We start from the raw sequence: 21,786 nt of genomic DNA on the forward strand, positions 1-21,786 counted from the left end.
AAATATAACATATATGACACATGCATGACATGGACAGGACGAAATCTGAGTCAGACTGCTGGACAACTGTTTCTCACTCTCATCACAGGAGTTCTCTTCGAAAGAAGCTCTACTGTGATAGTAGAGTTTGGAATATTTTTACACCGTTATAATAACGGTTATTGCTAGAAAGGGGGTCTCATTGGGGGTTTCTGATTCTGGATCCCGCTTACTGTTATTGTCAGATTCCCTTATCGCGCTTTCACTATGTACGTAAGCAGTTCTATTATTTTTGTGGTTTCCCGTGTCCCACTAGACTTCATTTCCCGTTTTCACAGCACAATAATTTGACTATCACTTGTCACGCTTACAAAATATCGACAATCATGCGTCACGCTAAGACCCCAATGAGACCCACTAGGAATTCAAACTCTTGTGCTCTCAGGCTTAGTCCAAATAATTATGACGTCTGGCAAGGCTGTTTTATTATTTTTCTGGAACGCCAGCCTTGCCAGACGTTGTAAAAAAAAAAAAAAATTAGCCTTGCCAGACGTCGTAAAAACATTAAAATAGCCTTGCCAGACATCATAATTATTTGGACTACTCTCAGGCTGAGCATTTCATTTTTTAACCAATTATCAATCACAAGTTGTCATCTAGATTTTCATGTAAAACTCAAATGCAAGACTCACTTTTTCTAAAGAGAAATGATTCTGAAGTAAAGTGTAAATATGTGTTTTCTTCTTTTATCTATAGTCTGTGTCGCAACATGTTTGTTTAAAACTAGCGCCATAGTATTCTCCAAATGAAAAGTAACGAGGTAAACCGAAAGTACCTGTATTAACTGTTAGATCGTTTTTGATTGGTCAAAGTTCAAGAAATAAGCTTATCAGAATTAGCCTCTTTTAATTGTGCTATTTATGTATGACGATCATGTGACTGAAGTGGGAAGTGAAAGTAGAAATGGTTAAGGTTTTCAAATGCCACAATTTTAAATCGCAGAGCGTTGTCCAGGTTGATGGAGAACCCATTGCATTTTTCAACCACAAAGAGAAACTGTTTGTTGCCACAGATAAATGCACAATTGAAGTTTTTTCATTGGGCAGTTCAATCAGTAAAATTAGTAGTTTTTCCACAACAGAACAAACAATTCATGACATAGTGTTTTGTTACCCTGGTAAGAAAAAAAAAATGTAGATTATATTTGTACACTGTGGTATTGACCATTTATATGCCCCCTACCTTAGTTGATGGGGCGTTATGGCAGGGGCAATTAAGTTTTACCTTCAATCAGCCATTCATCCGTATGTCCCAAAGTTGGTTTCTTTTCTCTAACTATGGTTTGCCTCAATAAAAAGTTATGAAACTTATAAACAAAGCTTACTTACACATTAAACTTGATAAAACACAGATCAAGTTTGAATATTGGTGGGCATCACTAAAACTGTTCTGGAGTCATAAAATGCTGTAATTTTCTTTCTGTTCTCTTACTTAAGTTTCCCCCAAATGCTATGAAACTTATACACAATACTACATGCTAAAGATTAAGTTTGAAATTGTGTGGCGTCACTTTTACGATTCATGAGTTAAGCTCCTTTATAAACATAAAAATTGCTGAATTTTTTGTTTCTGGTAATCTCTAACTTTAGTTTTTCTCAACCAAATGTTATAAAACTTCTACACCAAAATTTGTGAAACTTATACACCAAAATTGGCAAAACTGAATACCACAAAAAACAAATCAAATTGAATTTAAAGGTGGTGTCACTTTTTCCATTCTTAGAGTAATAAGATTGAGAATGGAAATGGGGAATGTGCTAAAGAGACAACAACCTGACCATAGAACAAACAACAGCAGAAGTTCACCAATTGGTCTTCAATGCAGTGAGAAATTCCTGCACCCGGAGGCGTCCTTCAGCTGGCACCTAAACAAATATATATATACTACATGTAGTTCAGTGATAATGAACGCCATACTAAACTTCAAATTATACACAAAAAACTAAAATTAAAAATAATACAAGACTAAAAAAGGCCAGAGGCTCCTGAATTAGGACAGGCGCAAAAATGTGGTGGGGTTAGACATGCATGTTTATGAGATCTCAACCATCCCCTATGGCTCTAGCCAATGTAGAAAAGTAAACGCATAACAATACGCACATTAAAATTCAGTTCAAGAGAAGTCCGAGTCTGATGTCTGAAGATGTAACAAATGAAAATAAACAAAATGACAATAATACATTTAAACAACAACAGACTACTAGCAGTTAACTGACATGCCAGCTCCAGACTTCAATTAAACTGATTGAAAGATTATGTCTTCATCATATGAATATCAGGCACAATCTCTCCCGTTAGGGGTTTAGTATCATACCATCATAACATATCGTGTCATGCCAATAACTGGTTTTAAATAAAAGTGTTTAGTTCTGATGCAAAGACCCTATAAGTTAATCAATATTAAAGCTGAAATATGCAATCTTAGGCTTAGAGTAATGCCTGTTTATGATTTGAAAAATTGCTGAATTTTTCGTTTCTGTACTCTAACTTAAGTTAGCCACAACAAAATGTTATTAGACTTACAAATACTTAATTATACAATATAAAAGAGATCAAGTACAAATTTTGGTAGTGTTAATTTTTATATGCAAAGGGAGGGAGACATCATTGGTGTCCCATGAACATATTCCCCATTTATTTTTTATATATAAGACATGTGCTATATGAATTGAAACGGAAGCAAGATGTCAGTCATGTCAGTGTTATATATAAGAAAAATCATGTTGGACAAGGGATTTCTGTATTCTTGAAATATTCAGAGAATTTATCTATATCTTTAAAAATAATGATTATTCTGTAAAATTCTGATGGAATGTTATAGATTTATCATTTTATTTTAAATGATTTCTATATATCATACAAATAATATACATGTATAACTCATTCATTTCTATTATCAGTATTTTATTTTGTGTTTTTTTTCTATTTAGGTAATTATGTAGCAACTATTGAATCAACATACAATCGTAGATCAAAGAAAAATGTCTTTTACATTAAAGTTTACCTAAATTGGGAGGTTGCATCTGGCAAAGGTAATCATAGAACAGCCATACGTTTAGCTGGAAAGGACCAAAATGTCACAACATCGGCTGTAGATGAATCTCTTATTCAAGTTATAGAAATCCCGTATGAAGAGGAAATACAGGACTTTAACATTTGTCAGAAAACCGGTAATTTAATCACCGTTTCCAAGGAGATAACAGACGTTTACCATCTCGTAGAGAAAAAGATTTTAAATTCTGACAGAGTTTATCTTGACATTGTTAAATTCCTTCAGCTTGAATGGCACATTGGACATGTTACGAAAACTGTTCTCTGCGAGGATTATATCGGAGTTCTATCAAAGAGAGAGACACAAATTGTTAAAGTGGTTTACTCAGATGAAAATTTGGGAAGATTACAAAATGTTGAACCTGACAGACGATCTTCTTCAGAAAGGGGAAGTAATCACCTAAAATCTTCATCTGTTATGAGTAATGTTTCTTTTCTTTCATCAAAAAGCAGTCTTTCCCTCCCAGATACACCACAGTTTTCTAGAGTTGGTTGTCGATCTTCTGCTAATGCAAGTCCTTCCTTACTGTTGAATAAATCTGTAGATTCTGTCAGTACCATTAAAGAAGATGACCATTTTGTCAAGATAAATTTAGATGATTTGAAATTGAATCAATCACATTCTTCCAACAAATCAATTAAAACCATACATCTGAAGAAGCTGCAGGAGCACAACTGTGACAAAGTTCTGGAACCAGATGTTACAGATTTCAGAGGTAACTGTAAAGGTGGAAAGCAAGATTTTTGTCTCTAGAAAAGTTATGCCCACCCTGTTATATTGTGATAGATTACTTTTTTTAGCATATTTTAATTGTTCAATGTAAAATGGATTATTGACAAGTAAAACATACTTACTTAGTTTTCTTCCCAATACAATACACGCAAATATAACAATAGTACATAACATCGGGCATGCATTTTATACATGTATATTATCTACAACATAAATTTACAAAGCTTGTCTAAAATGAAATAAAAAGTGATAGAGAATTGACAATGACTATGAGTGTTTTAAGTATATTTTACATTTACTACACCACAAGGAATTTTAATTTTTTTTAAACTTGATTGACCATTTGCAAGTTTTAGTCATTGGAAAGTGTAACCTTTCCTCACATCAAGAGCAAATCAGAATGATTAAGAATTTGTCATGTATAACAGGTTGTCTATTGTTGGTGACTGTATGTTACCCTTTAGATGGTCCTCCACAATAAGAACTATTCATCACGAGATAGAACAAAAGTGTAGAAAGTGGGGTTAATCAATTTCAAAAGTTGTTATAGATAAACACAAAAAGTACAAGTATATTTTCCTTAGTTTTGATTCAAGGATTCTGGGCCAACTCTTTAAAAAAGCAACATTCATGTAATTGTGATAGTATATATAAAGTTGAGAATGGAAATTAGGAATGTGTTAAAGAGACAAAAACCCGACCAAAGAGCAGAAAATATCTGAGAGCCACCAATAGGTCTTCAACACAGCGAGAAAATCCCTCACCCTCAAATTTTATTTTCACTTGTGTTTTATTATTTAATATTTGTTTTTTGTATGATGTATTTATGATGTTCGTTTAAATAAATATTGTATTGCTATGATATAGGTGGTGGTCACCAGACAGCAGGATCTATCAATGTCACAACAGTTCATCACCAGAAAACAAAGAGGGCAGAAGATGAGTTTAGACACCTACAGCTCATACCTTCATATATATCAAGTAAGGTTTTAAATCATCTGTTAAGTCATGAACATTTCACTGACTTTTCCCTTAGATTTGTTTTCATATACAGTGTAACCTGTGTAATTGGACACACTGGGGGACCAGAAAAAAATGTCAAATTCATTGAGCAGGTTGTTGAATACTCAGTTTTTTTTTCTGCAAGGATAGACATATTATCAGACCATGAAAATGTGTGGGTTAAAGCAGGGTGATGAATACTGAGGTGTCAGATCAGGCAGCTGGTTACACTGTATATGGTTAAGATATCATCTGAGGTATGTATAAACATCAAATCACTATTTTGGAATACTTGAGACATCATTAACCTATTGTTCTAAAACTCACTACTGGAGAAATGCATAGAGATTTTACAAAACTCTTCATCAAGCTGAAATTACTAAAGTCAGTGTAAAAGTTAATGACTCTCTTTGTTTTGGGGGAAATCTATATTTAGATGATCTATATCAGTGTTTATTTGATAATCATGAAAAATGAAAAGGCATCTAAATTCCTGCTTTGCAACAATTTTGCACTATTTTCTCAATTGATTTTTGTTCCATGTCTGAAAGTTGTTTATTGAATTGACAATGTTGGGTATCAGTTTTTATACAACCCCAAAAAAATTTTGGGTTCGTATAATGGTATGATGTCGTCGTCTGTGTCGTCTGCGTCGTCGTCGTCCGAAGACACATTTCCGGATAATAACTTTAGTTTAAGTATATAGATCTTAATGAAATTTTTTCAGAAGGTTCAATACCACTAAAGGAAGTTTGGGATTGATTTTGGGGATGATGGTCCCAACCGTTTAGGAATTAGGGGCCAAAGGGGCCAAAACAAGCATTTTTCTAGTTTCAGGATAATAACTTGTTTACAAGTATTTCAATTGCTCTGAAATTATACCGCAATGTTTAAAACCACAAGTAAAAGGTTTGGATTCATTTAAGGGGTTATGGGGCCAAAGTTTAGGAATTAAGGGCCAAAAAGGGGTCAAAACAAGCATTTTTCTAGTATCCAGACAATACCTTGTGTGTAATTGCATGGATCTCTCTGAAATTGTACCACAATGTACCATATAACAAAGGGGAGGCTGGGATTTAGTTTTGGGTTAATTGCCCAAAATATGTAGGAATTAAGGGCCAAAAAAGGGCCTAAAAGAAGCATGTTTCTAGTTTCCAAACAATCATGACAATAACTTGTGTTTAAGTGTATGGATCTCTCTGAAATCTTACTACAAGGTTCAATATTACAAAGGAAAGCATGGGATTGAGTTTAAGGGTTATTGCTCCAAGGGAGGGGGGGGTTCAATAAAGTGGGGGGATCTCAGTTTACCATTTTTTTAAGGGATTTTTTATTTTTCAACATTTTTCAAATTTCGAATTTTGAAAAGTTTCAAGAAGAAATATTCAATTGCACACATTGTGCAATAGATGTGTTAGATCTTTAACCACCTTAGTTTTGTGGCAAAAACCTATATTATGTCAAAACTTTGATCACAATCAAAATTCAGACAGTAATCAAGCTTGAATATTGTGACCAAATTTGCCCCAACTGTTCAGGGTTCGACCACTGGGGTCGTATAAAGCTGTGCCCTGTGGAGCACCTGGTTAGATCCATCAGTTAGTATTAACATGTTCTCCTCCAAATGTTTTTAAAACTAAAATATCAATCAGTACGCATCCAACATCCCATGGATCAACTGTCATAAACAGTCGGAGAAAAATGTGATCTTGTGAATGTTCTGCTTTTTACTATCAGTATGGTCTAATACAGCTGCTTTATAATTACAGATATAAGTAGGCTGTCTACAAGAGTGATGTTAGGATCAGTACCTCTAAGATCAGTGGTGTATAATAGTATGGTTGGAATTAGCTGCTTTATCAGCAGTGACAGTAATGGATATGTATTTGATATTTGGTCAACCGTGTCGACTCAACTATCAACCTATAGTTACTCTGATATTCCTATGCAGGTTAGTACCTACAAGTATAAAAAAAAGAAGATGTGGTATGATTGCCAATGAGAAAACTCTCAATAAGAGACCAAAATGACACAGAAAATAACAACAATAGGTCACAATACATCCTTCAACAATGAGCAAAGCCCATACCGCATAGTTAGCTATAAAAGGCCCTGAAATGACCAAGTAAAACAATTCAAAAGAGTAAACTAACAGCCTAATATAAGGACTGTCACTTTCAGAAATATGCAATAATGTCTCTATTATTTATTAATGAGTACCTAAAAAAACTTAAAGATGCACTTATGATTTTCAGTCCCTTTGTTTAAATAAAACAGAAAATATGTATGTGCTTGAAAATTAACAGGCCCCAACAGTCAAAACTCAGAAAACATACATGTATTTAAAAACCAGAGAAAGATAATCAAAATGCTTTATTACTTGTATCTCAATCTTGTATTTACTATTTCAGATTGTGATGAATGAAGATTTGTTGTATGTACTGACTGGCCGTGGGTTAGAGATTTACACCAGTCGATGTGGTACAGCAGCTATTCATCATACAGAAAGATTCAATACAAAGGAGAAGGTATTATAGACCATGAGCCACATGATGGGTGCCACTTGTTTATTCTCACTCTAGAATTGTTTATCTCTATACCTGATAACCCATAAAGGAATTTCATGTTTCATCATAACTATATTCTATTTCATTTGAAAGACATATGTCTTATGTATATCCTAGAAGTCATTTCACACATAAATTAAACAAAGTTTTATGAAAAAAAAATAAAAAATTGGTTACTTGTCTTTATAAAATCATAAAATATATACGGCCTGAGAACACAGTTATTTCGTACTGCATTTCTTTTAGACAATAAATTCTAATTATGCTCTATCTGAAAAATTCAGTTTGACAGCTCCAAAACTACTTAATTTTTTTTTTAACTGTACCAAAAAGGTTTGAAAGTTTGTAACAACAAGGATTATTTCATGCTAATTTGTTATCATATTCTTCATGAATTATTACAATGGTATATAATAGACTAATTCATGTTACATGTACAAACTTTTGACACCAGAGATTATAATTTATAAACAGGTTACCTACTCTGTGTTAGGAGATTCTGGTACTCTTTCAAGTAAGAACAACTCAAAGAAATAAAATTAAGCTTTATTATTTTCTATTTTAGGCTTTTCCTTCAGCTGACATGGACACATGTCTGTGTGGTGTCCATTTATTTATGAATACAATAAAACTAGATGTTAGTGACAAGTATGTTATCATCTTGTCCAAATTAGATGGAGTTCAAAGGTAATTATCTAAATAAAAATATACCAGGTTAATAATAATAATAACAATAATTTCTTATGTAATTTTTATGACCCATTTATTATGCCCCTTTTATGAACATTATGTTTTCTAGTCCGTCTGTTCTTTCGTCCGTTGGTCCATCCATTCATAGAACTGTTCATCCCTCTGTCCAGCTTCAGGTTAAAGTTTTTGGTTGAGGTAGTTTTTGATGAAGTTAAAATCAAATCAACTTGAAACATAGTACACATGTTCCATATGATATTTCTTTCTAATTTAAATGCCAAATTAGAGATCTTACCCCATTTCCACGATCCACTGAATATAGAAAATGATAGACTAAGTGTGGATGAGGCAGTCGTGTACTATGGACACATTCTTGTTCGTAATAAAAGAAAACAATTTCAAACTTTTATTATTAGTTTTTAAAAGCAATAGAAGTTAAACTTAAGATAAATGAAATCATACATTGACTGGTGCCCTTATAAACATTTAACTACTGTTTCAGTTCAATGAATAACATTTAAAATATTTATTTTTCTGATTTCTTCTGCTAAAATATATGTCTATGTTCTATACAGAATATAACAATATAGAGTAAATAGAATAGAATCTTATTAAAGCATTTCTTCAACATTTTCATTGTAATTATTTGACCTAATGTACTGAAGTTTTAACATTATTAATCATGCTTGGTTTTTAGGTCAGATGAAGGTTCCTGTAGTTTATATGCTGTAGAAAAATGTTCCCCAGGAGAACTTTATAAAGATATGGTAAGTACATTGACATTACAGTTTATAACTCAAAGATGGTGACATTCTTACAGGAAGTTCTTTACCACATCAAGCTAATCAAGGTTCTGTTTGCAGAATGATTTTTTTGGCAGCAAGGGAGGGTGTAAGTAACCTGTTGCAACTTTCAAAGCAAAATTTCTGCTTTTATGCAATTGGCCGTTTCAGAATCTAAAGGACTATGGGTAATTTCATTGTTCATACACAAAAATGAAAATAACGTTACGTCATTGGTTGAATTTCCAATTGTTTAGGATGTTTTGAACCAATCACGACGTTTTGGTGTACACTTTTGAAAATATTACCCAGAATGCATTAGATTCTGAAACGGCGAATTGCACATACCGGTACTGTGGATTATTTTAATCTCATTGGAACTAACTTTCATGGATGTTTGATTCTTGATATTGCCAATGTCAGCATACAAGCCTCATGAACATGTGTACTTTGTTGAACATTTTAAATCATGGTTCCCTTTGTAATCTTTGAAAACTGGTAATCCACGGTAATACTGAATTCACAGTACCCTTTTTAGCTCACCTGGCCCGAAGGGCCAAGTGAGCTTTTCCCATCACTTTGCGTCCGGCGTCCGGCGGCGTCCGTCATCTGTCGTCCGTCTTCCCTCGTCTGTCGTCCGTCGTCCGGCGTCCGTCGTCCATCGTCCGTCGTCGTTAACTTTTACAAAAATCTTCTCCTCTGAAACTACTGGGCCAAATTTAACCAAACTTGGCCACAATCATCATTGGGGTATCTAGTTTAAAAAATGTGTGGCGTGACCCGGCCAACCAACCAAGATGGCCGCCACGGCTAAAAATAGAACATAGGGGTAAAATGCAGTTTTTGGCTCATATCTCTGAAACCAATTCATTTAGAGCAAATCTGACAGGAGTAAAATTGTTTATCAGGTCAAGATCTATCTGCCCTGAAATTTTCAGATGAATCGGACAACCCGTTGTTGGGTTGCTGCCCCTGAATTGGTCATTTTAAGGAAATTTTGCTGTTTTTGGTTATTATCTTGAATATTATTATAGATAGAGATAAACTGTTACAGCAATAATGTTCAGCAAAGTAAGATTTACAAATAAGTCAACGGGACCGAAATGGTCAGTTGACTCCTTTAGGAGTTATTGCCCTTTTAGTCCATTTTTAACCATTTTTCTTAAATCTTAGTTATCTTTTACAAAAATCTTCTCCTCTGAAACTACTGGGACAAATTAATCCAAACTTGGCCACAATCATCATTAGGGTATCTAGTTTAAAATATGTGTGGCGTGACCCGTCCAACCAACCAAGATGGCCGCCATGGCTAAAAATAGAACATAGGGGTAAAATGCAGTTTTTGGCTTATAACTCAAAAACCAGAGCATTTGAAGCGAATCTGACATGGAGTAAAATTGTTCATCAGGTCAAGATCTATCTGCCCTGAAATTTTCAGATGAATCGAAAAACCCGTTGTTGGGTTGCTGCCCCTGAATTGATAATTTTAAGGAAATTTTGCTGTTTTTGGTTATTATCTTGAATATTATTATAGATAGAGATAAACTGTAAACAGCAATAATGTTCAGCAAAGTAAGATCTACAAATAAGTCAACATGACCAAAATGGTCAGTTGACCACTTTAGGAGTTATTGCCCTTTATAGTCAATTTTTAACAATTTTTCGTAGATCTTAGTAATCTTTTAGAAAAATCTTCTTCTGGGCCAAATTTAACCAAACTTGGCCATAATCATCATTGGCGTATCTAGTTAAAAAAATGTGTCCGGTGACCTGGCCAACCAACCAAGATGGCCGCCATGACTAAAAATAGAACATAGGGGTAAAATGCAGTTTTTGGCTTATAACTCAAAAACCAAAGCATTTAGAGCAAATCTGGCAGGGTAAAATTGTTCATCAGGTGAAGATCTATCTGCCCTGAAATTTTCAGATGAATCGGACATTCCGTTGTTGGGTTACTGCCCCTGAAATGGTAATTTTAAGGAAATTTTGCTGTTTTTGGTAATTATCTTGAATATTATTATAGATTGAGATAAACTGTAGACAACAATAATGTTCAGCAAAGTAAGATCTACAAGTAAGTCAACATGACCAAAATGGTCAGTTGACCACTTTAGGAGTTATTACCCTTTATAGTCAATTTTAAACCATTTTTCGTAAATCTTAGTAATCTTTTAGAAAAATCTTCTCCTCTGAAACTACTGGGCCAAATTTAACCAAACTTAGCCATAATTGGGGTATCTTGTAAAAAAATGTGTCCGGTAACTCGGCCAACAAACCAAGATGGCGGCCATGGCTAAAAATAGAACATGGGGGTAAAATGCAGTTTTTGGCTTATAACTCAAAAACCAAAGCATTAAGAGCAAATCTGACAGGAAGTAAAATTGTTGATCAAGTCACGATCTATCTGCCCTGGAATTTTCAGATGAATTGGATAATCGGTTGTTAGGTTGCTGCCCCTGAATTGGTAATTTTGAGGAAATTTTGCTGTTTTTTTTGTTATCTTGAATATTATTATAGATAGAGATAAACTGTAAACAGCAATAATGTACAGCAAAGTAAGAACTAAAAATAAGTCACTATGACCAAAATAGTCAATTGACCCCCTAAGGAGTTATTGCCCTTCATAGTCAATTTCTAACAATTTTCTTAAAATTTGAAGATTTTCAATAACATTTTCCACAGAAAGTACTGTTATAGATAGAGATAATTGTAAGCAGCAAGAATGTTTAGTAAAGTAAGATCTACAAACACATCACCATCACCAAAACACAATTTTGTCATGAATCCATCTGTGTCCATTGTTTAATATTCACATTGACCAAGGTGAGCGACACAGGCTCTTTAGAGCCTCTAGTTTCCAGCAGCAGTCTATATGCGCCCTTCATCTAAGCCTACCCACTCCGCAAAACCTACCTATTGGATTTATTGATAATTTGTTTTGTCTTGAATATGTGCATAAAATAAAATGGATTATTAAACACTGAATAATGAGTAAACAACAAATAAATTAATTTGAGTCATCAAGGGTTTTACTTTTTTTTCTAAAACAGAGTTACCTCCCATGTCATGCATGTGACAGAATCAAAAATGAAACAATGAGACTTTTTGAAGTAGCTGGCAATGATTTTTTAAAAAGGAAAAAAGGCTTTGTGCCATGAAAAGGGCAAATAAAGAGAATTTCCTGATGAAATGATAAAAGTAATAAAATGCTTTTGTATATAATAACTTATTTGGTAATATGACAGTTTTTAGAATACTTTTGATAAAATAAACTGTTTCCATGCAATTTTCTATTCTACGATAAGATATGCCAATAACAATCAACATGCCTTTATTTTCACAGGTTAAATATGGAGAAAGGTCAAGAAAACATAATGAAGGAACATATTTAAATCTTCTGCTAGAGGGACACATGACTTTAAGGAACACTTTTATTGGTGGAGACATAAATGACAGTGAAATAGAGGAATTGTTCAGAGAATCCTGTCTTTTGATTGGTGAATATTATGCTAAGTGAGTAGAGAATGTGGGTATTTAACCGTTGTAAAACAAAATAAGCACAAACAAAGAATAATAAACCATAAGTTGATGTTAGACAAAAAACACTGTGGCCATCAGAAAGATATGTAAAGACAAACAACATCATGGCAAAGAAAAACACAAGTAAAGACAAACTACATGCCACTAAACACTAAACAGAAAACTTCAGATAAAGCACCAGGAATTAGGATGAATACCTGTAGGGTATGAAAATGTCTAATACTAGCAAAACATTAAAACTTGGGATGGGTTTAGTTTTGACTTATTTCACTGTTTATAAGGAAAATTTTAAAGTCAAAATACCCAATGCATTGTACCTAAGAACTATGTGAAAAATTAGTTTATACATAATTCAATATGTTTATATAAATTTGTTTAGAGAGAAAGGTACAGATGGACAATTGTGTATTCCTTATCTGACCATGTCAGGGCTGAGTGTAGCTGACATCATCAGACAACTAGTGGCCAGTCATGAAAAGGTAATTATATGTTACGACATTTAATAAAAGAGAGAGTAAAACAAAAAGGTGTTTCCGGACATCACTTGTACAATTCTGTAAAAACATATATAACTGAATGACACATATATATCTAAATATATAACAACATACATGTAGCTTTGCATAGACTCAAAAACAAGTTTTTAGTCATAAACAGTAATCATATCTAGTTTTTACTTTAACTCATTAGAGAAACAGGTTCCCCATTTAGATCTGATTTTCAGCTCACTTACCCCAAAGGGCTAGTGTAAGTTTTCCCCCTCACTTGGTGTCTGTTCTCTGTCCATAATTTTTTTAATTTATGATGTCAAATTCAACCATAGTTGACCACAATCATTATTTGTTCAAAGAATGACTAAAATGGCTATAAGTGGAACATATGGTTTAATTGTAAGTTTTTTTCTACTTTCTTGAAAATCACTATAGATAGGGAAAGTCAGTGATGGATAATATCAACAATGTATTGGTTTGTGATTATTTATGGGGAATCACTAGGGGTAAGTCTACAGTATTTATGCAGTTGTATAAGAATTTAGGAGATAACTGTATTGTATTTTAAGCTCCAACTGTATCAAATGGTGATTTTGATGGTCGCAAATTAAGTTTACTGGCGATGCGTTAGCGCAGACAGTAAATGGGTAATGAAACAGACAGAAAACATCGTTAAAACATGTATTTAAAATCTGGCATATATCGTCTGCCCTTGTGCATACATTCCATAGCAATGTCAATTGATGCCATGAAAATTAGTGACATTATCCAATCAAAACGAACCTTACAAAAGTTGTTGCATTAGAATTGCACATATCAGTTTCATAGACAATATTTGGACCTGCCCCCTCAGGTGTGGTGTATTGACTTTGAATCCATTGCATAGTTTACATGTATAAGTTTGTGATAGGCCAATGGTATTTGCTATGCAAAGCATTAGCAATGCTACATCTCATATCCATGGCTATTATATGGCTCCACCCTCTAATGCATGCCCTATTAACTTTAAATATTTAGCATTTTTATGCTTTTCTTTAAATTTCTTACTGTGACGTCACGAAAAAAAGTTTCAATGTCTGATGACATCACTTAAAAAGAACACATCTTTTTAAAGACTATTGGAAATTTTGAAGACTAGGACAAGAGGATTATTTGTGTGTTCATAACTTTGAATAATTATAAGAGAAACAAATTCCACCACCAAATTTCTACTGATGCAATATTTGAACTCGCCACAGTTGACTTTAAAAATAAATTTTAAAATAGAACTGTCTACTAGCTAGAGTTGAGAATTATTGCATCATACAGTTCACACTTGTAGTGGTATAACATTTATATCTTTGTTTTTTATTTTTGTTCTTTTATTATACATTGTTGATACTTATAACAATTTATTATAAATATTGAAATCAGTTACAATGTAAATGTTTAAGTGTGTAGATATAGAAATATCTTGCCAAAATTACTTTGCTATTAATTTTATTTCCACAAGAATTGAAGAAGGAATGGTATAAAAAACATACAAATTTTCATTTTTTTTCCAAGATGGGATACTCAGACCATGGACAAGGATTTATTGCATATTTAAAGCATGTTCTGCTGCAGGATGCAGAACCCTTTGAGTTGATAGAGGTATTTTGATAATCATGTTATGATATATATTTTTAACTTGAACACGTTGGTAAGTTTTTTGAGTGAAATTTGTTCAGCACATATAACTTTTGCTTATTCAAGCTGAAACAATTACTGGTAACTATAAATGGATAAAATCTTAATGGCACACAAAAACAGCACTTTTCTTAATTGAATTAGCTTTTTGTATAAATAAAAGGGAGTAATTTAGACAACAATCAAACAAATTCTAGACATCAAGTAACGTCATTGTGTAGTCATGAATTGTGGTTTGACAAGATGTGAATGAATTAAAAATAAACTAATCTACTTAGAATCTGTATGAGATCTTTCTGGTTATTTGAAAGATAAATGTTTTCTTAAAAAAACCAATGGAAAATTCTATAGAGTTCGTTAGAGTTAGAGTTAGAGTAGTTACAACAATCTTACCAAAAATAGGCATACATAAATTTATAATGTGGATTCAAATATTTTTTATTTTCATAGATTGTGGTTTTGCCAAAGTCTGCATTCAAGCCTATAGAAATTTGTACTTGGATTGTATTGATAAAACAAATTTTATTTTTTGTAGGCAGAAGGTGATATGATTCTATCTATTTGCAGTAAAGCAATTCCTGATCTGCTATCGGATATCATTTTGTTTTCCAGAGTAAAGGAATTTAATTCAGGTAAATGGGGTTTTATAATGTTTCACCTGCATGGCATATTTCTTTGTTCAAGTAACTCTTTTAACCTCAGGATGTGTACCTCAAATACCTCTGCATTGATGTCATCGAATAGCTGTTTTCATTTTTAGCTCACCTGGCCCGAAGGGCCAAGTGAGCTTTTCTCACCACTTGGCGTCCGTCGTCCGTCGTCGTCGTCCGGCGTCCGGCGTCGTCCGTCGTCGTCGTCGTTAACAATTTACATTTTGAACTTCTTCTAGAGAACCACTGAATGGAATGGAACCAAACATGGCATGAATGTTCCTTATGAGGTGCTGACCAAGTGTTGTTACTTTGTTGCCGATCCATCATCCAAGATGGCCGCCAGCCGGGGACTTAGTTTAACATAGGACCCTATGGGAAATGCATACAAATGACTTCTTTTAGAGAACCACTGAATGGAATAAAACCAAACATACCATGAATTATCCTTATGGGGTGCTGACCAAGTGTTGTTACTTTGTAGCCGATCCATCATCCAAGATGGCCGCAATCGGGGGACTTAGTTTAACATAGGACCTATGGGAAATGCATACAAATGACTTCTTCTAGAGAACCACTAAATGGAATGAAACCAAACATTGCATGAATGTTCCTTATGGAGTGCTGACCAATTGTTGTTACTTTGTAGCCGATCCATTATCCAAGATGGCCGCCAGCCGGGACTTAGTTTAACATAGGACCCTATTGGAAATGCATACAAATGACTTCTTCTAGTGAACCACTGAATGGAATGAAACCAAACATGGCATGAATGTTCCTTATGTGGTGCTGACCAAGTGTTGTTACTTTGTAGCTGATCCATCATCAAAGATGGCCCCCAGCAGGGGACTTAGTTTAACATAGGACCCTATGGGAAATGCATACAAATGACTTCTTTTAGAGAACCACTGAATGGAATAAAACCAAACATAGCATGAATTATCCTTATGGGGTGCTGACCAAGTGTTGTTAATTTGTAGCCGATCCATCATCCAAGATGGCCGCCAGCGGGGGACTTAGTTTAACATAGGACCCTATGGGAAATGCATACAAATGACTTCTTCTAGAGAACCACGGAATGGAATAAAACCAAACATCGCATGAATGTTCCTTATGAAGTGCTGACCAAGTGTTGTTACTTTGTAGCAGATCCATCATCCAAGATGGCCGCCAGCAGGGGACTTAGTTTAACATAGGACCCTATGGGAAATGCATACAAATGACTTCTTTTAGAGAACCACTGAATGGAATAAAACCAAACATGGCATGAATGTTCCTTATGAGGTGCTGACCAAGTGTTGTTACTTTGTAGCCGATCCGTCATCCAAGATGGCCGCCAGTGGGGGAATTTTGAATGAAATTAAACATGTTCCTTTCCTTATAAATGAGGTTGTGTTGTCACTTTTAGCCAAATTTTATATTTTTTTTATATGATTTCAAAAACCCAAGTAGAATCAGGTGAGCGATACAGGCTCTTGAGAGCCTCTAGTTTTTTTGTCTCTAAACCCAAGCAGCTCCCAAATTTTCATTGAATATGCAGCAGAAATTATTGTCTTCACAAAGGACATCTTTTTGGTGCCTCAAAATGGAAATGTTTTGGCAGATAAAATAATAATTGTTTTGAAACATTTGAGAGATTTGTGATCTTTAGGACATGTTTTAAGGAAAATAGAAACATTTAGATGATTGGACATGTTTGAGACTTTTACATATAAGTAATAAAAAGATAAAACTGAAAATTTAAATCCGATATTAAATTTATTTCAGAACATGCGCTTACGTTGTTACAAACATGGATCAAAGAACTTGCAAGACATGGAGAAAAGTCGAGGTAAACTATGGATTTAAAAAAAAATTACTATTCATAAACAAAAGAGTACAATTGATTTAAGAGTCATAAGGTCAAAGGTGAGGGTCACAGTAGCTTTTGATAGAGTTTCTGTTTCTTTTGAACCCTACATGCATGTACAATTTCAACCTACTTTGTTGGATTTATGAGTCAATCAATTTTCAAAATAAAAAATAGGAGACATAGAATATTAGAAGATGTGGAACGATTGACAATGAGACAACTCTCCACAAGAGACCAAATGACATAGAAATGAACAACCTTGTTATAAGTAAATTTATTAGGGCAACATAAAAAATATCTTTGTTTCCCCTCCCCGACTTAGGTTATCAGGGTATGGGTAGGTAGGAAGGCAAATTATTTTATTTTATTTCTTGATATAATTTTTCTATATTGAATTTTTACAAAATTCAACAGGTAAGATAAGTCAAGAAAAGTGGGGTATTCCCTGTATTCAGTGTACACCCCAGTTTTCTGGTGTTAAAAATAGTAAACAGGGACCTCCTTTTTCCTATTCATTTTATGGTATGAAATCTACAAAAGCACACATTCTTCATGTGATAACAATGTTTGATGAAAGCAAGTGTTTAATTAGTTAAAAATCAAGCTTATTTCAATTCTAATTTGATGCATAACTCACAACAAAACAATTCCTGTGTTCACCAATTCATACCTTGATCATCAATTATGAGATGACAAAAAGATATATGTTAATGACTTAGGAATTAAAATTCGATGAATAAAAATTTTCAATAGAAGTGAACATAATTCAGTTATGTTCAGTTATACCTGGATCATGTAGCTTGGTCAATTAATTCCTAAACAAAAGATTTGTATGTTTTTTTTCGAGTTCTAGAAAAAACAAGGCTTCACTTATTCATGTTTTGTTGTTCCTAGAATACTTTGAGTATTTACAAATTCAACTGATGCAGTTATAACGTAAAACGTGCCCTTTTGTAAATTTCATGCCATAAATTGAAAAATAAAAACACATTTAACTGGTCTTGTTTACACCAGAAATCAGGGAGGTTCCTTGAAAGCAGGGAATTCATGTATCAAACATTTTCTGACTTGTGCCCAACCTGTTCGAAGTCGATAACAAAAGTAGATTGATTTCAAAGCACAATTCAGACCATTTTTACTCAAAGATTTTATCCTTTAAACAGGAACAGAGGTAAAAGAGTGAGTTCGTGGTCTAGTGGTTAAGACCGATGGCTACAGTGCTGAAGGTCCCGAGTTCGATTCTCACTTGGGGTGCTAAAAATATCAGTACATCAGAAGGGTAATTTTCATCCTCTCACACACATCTCTGGTACCAGACAGGAGTTTAAACTAGAATGGGTACTTTGGGGGCCTCAGTTGGTCAAAGTTGTCCCCTACTTTGACCTGGAGATCAATCTTCTGATATATCTCTGGTTTGTCTGTTTCCACCGAGTGGTCCGGTGGTTCTCTCTGAGTACTTCGGCTTCCTCCACCATGATAACAGACTTCCCGGTGTCCTACACGCTCCCTTGGGCGGTGTTGGGTGGGGATTGTTCTGGTGGTGGGATAATATTGTAAAGGACACATCTCCATTAATCCTTAGGAAGTGTACATGGATCCGCTGTACCCTTGCAGTCAATCAAGGGGTGCGTCTAAATTGGCGGAATCTCGACTACATACATACATACAAAGACAATCAAGGTGCATTCAGTGGGTTGAAAGATGCTTCAGATTGTTTATGCCCCACCTACAATAGTAGAGGGGCATTATGGTTTTCTGGTCTGTCCGTTCGTCCGTCCGTTCCTTCGTCCGTCCTTTCGTCCGTCCGTTCGTTCGTTCGTCTGTCTGTCCCGCTTCAGGTTAAAGTTTTTGGTCAAGGTAGTTTTTGATGAAGTTGAAGTCCAATTGACTTCAAACTTAGTACACATGTTCCCTATGATATGAGCTTTCTAATTTTAATGCCAAATTAGAGTTTATACCCAAATGTCACGGTCCATTGAACATAGAAAATGATAGTGCCAGTGGGGCATTCGTGTACTGGGGACACATTCTTGTTATGTTCAAATATCACATTTGCACACAACATAAATCGTGTGGCAAGACCATTATGTTTGTTTTTCTTGATTCCGAATCATAAAGACGCTTCAATGCAAAAATGCCTTGATTTAAAACGTTTGTTGACTACAGCATCGGAAAGGTATGACAAAAAAACAATGCACGTTTACTACACCATCGGAAAGATATCACCAAATACCAACATAGAAAAAAAAAATTTGAACAAGTATGGCCAATAAAAATTTTCGAATCACGGCGATTTTACCGGGTCGGTAGTGGGAGGGGAAACAAACAATATTTTATTTTTGGCCTAAAGAAATTACAATTTATATAAGGAGCTACTAAGGTATCAAAAAATGTAAATACTTTTTACAATGCTTCTTAATCATACTGAATTACAGGGTCCTGCCTTGGGACAGGCACGTTCAGAATGTAGTGGGGTTAAACCCCTAACGGGAAGGATTGTGCCTGATGTTCATATGATGAAATCATAATCTTTCAGTCAGTTTAATTGAAGTCTGGAGCTGGCATGTCAGTTAACTGCTAGTAGTCAGTTGTTATTTATGTATTATTGTCATTTTGTTTATTTTCTTTGGTTACATCTTCTGACATCAGACTCGGACTTCTCTTGAACTGAATTTTAATGTGCGTATTGTTATGCATTTACTTTTCTACATTGGTTAGAGGTATAGGGGGAGGGTTGAGATCTCACAAACATGTTTAACCCCACTGCATTTTTGCGCCTGTCCCAAGTCAGGAGCCTCTGGCCTTTGTTAGTCTTGTATTATTTTAATTTTAGTTTCTTGTGTACAATTTGGAAATTAGTATGGCGTTCATTATCACTGAACTAGTATATATTTGTTTAGGGGCCAGCTGAAGGACGCCTCCGGGTGCGGGAATTTCTCGCTACATTGAAGACCTGTTGGTGACCTTCTGCTGTTGTTTTTTTATTTGGTCGGGTTGTTGTCTCTTTGACACATTCCCCATTTCCATTCTAAATTTTATTAAACTAGTTTGAAAGCATGCCAACCCTCACCAAACCTGGTACAGCAGTATAACAGTACAATATAAAAACAATGAAAATCAGTTGAAAAGGACTTAACTCATTAGATCGGTACACAGCAGAAATACATCTAACAACCACACAGAGTGGAAGTGGCAGGATACTTATATATCCCACAACAAAAAGGCATTAAGTACAGATCTAAGAGTACTCACAGTTACTCAAAGATAGTTCAGAGCCAATAACAACTTGTAAAAAAAATCATGCAACTAAGAATAAAATATCAATCAGTACACATCCAACATCCAATGGATTTAGTTTTATATGTCATAAACAGTAAGATAATAAGTTATGCATTGTCAAGATACAAGTATTGACAGATTGTAGAGCCATGAATGTATGCATGCATTTAAAATAATTTGTAGTTTGATTTTAATTTACTGATAAAAAAAACCATATTACTGTACTACTGTGAATTCGTTAATATTCCTTGGATACCAAATTTTCATGGATTTCAATGAATTTAAATGTTCCACCAATTACGGATTTTCTTAAGGAATGTATGCAGACTTGGCCAAAACCATGAAATTAAAAAAATATGCATGTTTTCTTGAAACCAAGAAAATTGGTACCCACGAAAATGAATGAAGCTACAGTACCAAAAAAAAACTCCTATTTCCATTGATCTAATTATTGTGTTGAAATGGTAAACTTATAGAATTATTTTCTTTAAAGTAGTATGATTACCAATGAGACTACTATCTCCCACTGACCAAGGAAAGTAGATGTCCGTTAAAAACCTAAATATTAATAATTTTTGCAGTATAACAGACAAGTTAGCATTGACCAATCTATAAATTTTTCAGTATAACAGATAAGTTGGCATTGACCAATCTATATCTGGTTTTGTGTGATCCAGAAACAGCAGAAAGGACCTTGCTATTGATACCAAAGGTAATAACTTATTCAATAAAGACTTTTCTTGTGATAAACTTAACTATACAAATCTCAGTATAATGATATAATGATTTTTGTTGAGCCTGCAACTTCTGTCACAGAAAGCTCGACATAGGGAAAGTGATCAAAGGCGGAGGTGGCTGCTGTGCATGTTAGCTAACTTCTTGAAAGCTTTATATTTTAGAAACACGTTGATTCATACTAATTTTAAATGTGCGTATTGTTATGCATTTATTTTTCTACATTGGCTAGAGGTATAGGGGAGGGTTGAGATCTCATAAACATGTTTAACCCTGCTGCATTTTTGCGCCTGTCCCAAGTCAGGAGCCTCTGGCCTTTGTTAGTCTTGTATTTTTTTAATTTTAATTTCTTGTGTACAATTCGGAAATTAATACGGCGTTCATTATCACTGAACTAGTATATATTTGTTTAGGGGCCAGCTGAAGGACGCCTTCGGGTGCGGGAATGTCTCGCTACATTGAAGACCTGTTGGTGACCTTCTGCTGTTGTTTTTTCTATGGTCAGGTTGTTGTCTCTTTGACACATTCCCCATTTCCATTCTCAATTTTATTTGTATAAAGATGCCTTACATATGAAGTTTCTATTTGTCATATGTCCATTGTCTTGACCCTCATTTTCATGGGTCAGTGACTACCCAGTACTTGAAAAAAAGAGTTCATTTTTTTTCGTGTTCTTATTTTTTTTTTTAATAATAAGTAAAGGATAA

At 34.3% G+C, this 21,786-nt stretch overlaps 1 protein-coding gene across 1 annotated transcript in view; it reads left to right on the forward strand.

Moving 5' to 3' along the window:
• Positions 1–913: 913 nt before the first annotated feature.
• The window catches only part of LOC143057385 (BLOC-2 complex member HPS3-like), a 35,792-nt gene continuing 14,919 nt past the window's right edge, over positions 914–21,786 (forward strand). Inside the window, exons 1-12 of the mRNA XM_076230690.1 lie at positions 914–1,156; positions 2,970–3,806; positions 6,595–6,776; positions 7,237–7,353; positions 7,958–8,079; positions 8,780–8,849; positions 12,208–12,377; positions 12,784–12,883; positions 14,441–14,527; positions 15,099–15,195; positions 16,981–17,044; positions 20,963–21,056. Coding sequence (XP_076086805.1) covers positions 943–1,156; positions 2,970–3,806; positions 6,595–6,776; positions 7,237–7,353; positions 7,958–8,079; positions 8,780–8,849; positions 12,208–12,377; positions 12,784–12,883; positions 14,441–14,527; positions 15,099–15,195; positions 16,981–17,044; positions 20,963–21,056 — 2,154 coding nt within the window. The 5' untranslated portion in view covers positions 914–942. The remainder of the gene's footprint in view (positions 1,157–2,969; positions 3,807–6,594; positions 6,777–7,236; positions 7,354–7,957; positions 8,080–8,779; positions 8,850–12,207; positions 12,378–12,783; positions 12,884–14,440; positions 14,528–15,098; positions 15,196–16,980; positions 17,045–20,962; positions 21,057–21,786) is intronic.

The sequence above is a fragment of the Mytilus galloprovincialis genome, chromosome 13 (assembly GCF_965363235.1).
Source record: "Mytilus galloprovincialis chromosome 13, xbMytGall1.hap1.1, whole genome shotgun sequence".
Classification (NCBI taxonomy): domain Eukaryota; kingdom Metazoa; phylum Mollusca; class Bivalvia; order Mytilida; family Mytilidae; genus Mytilus; species Mytilus galloprovincialis.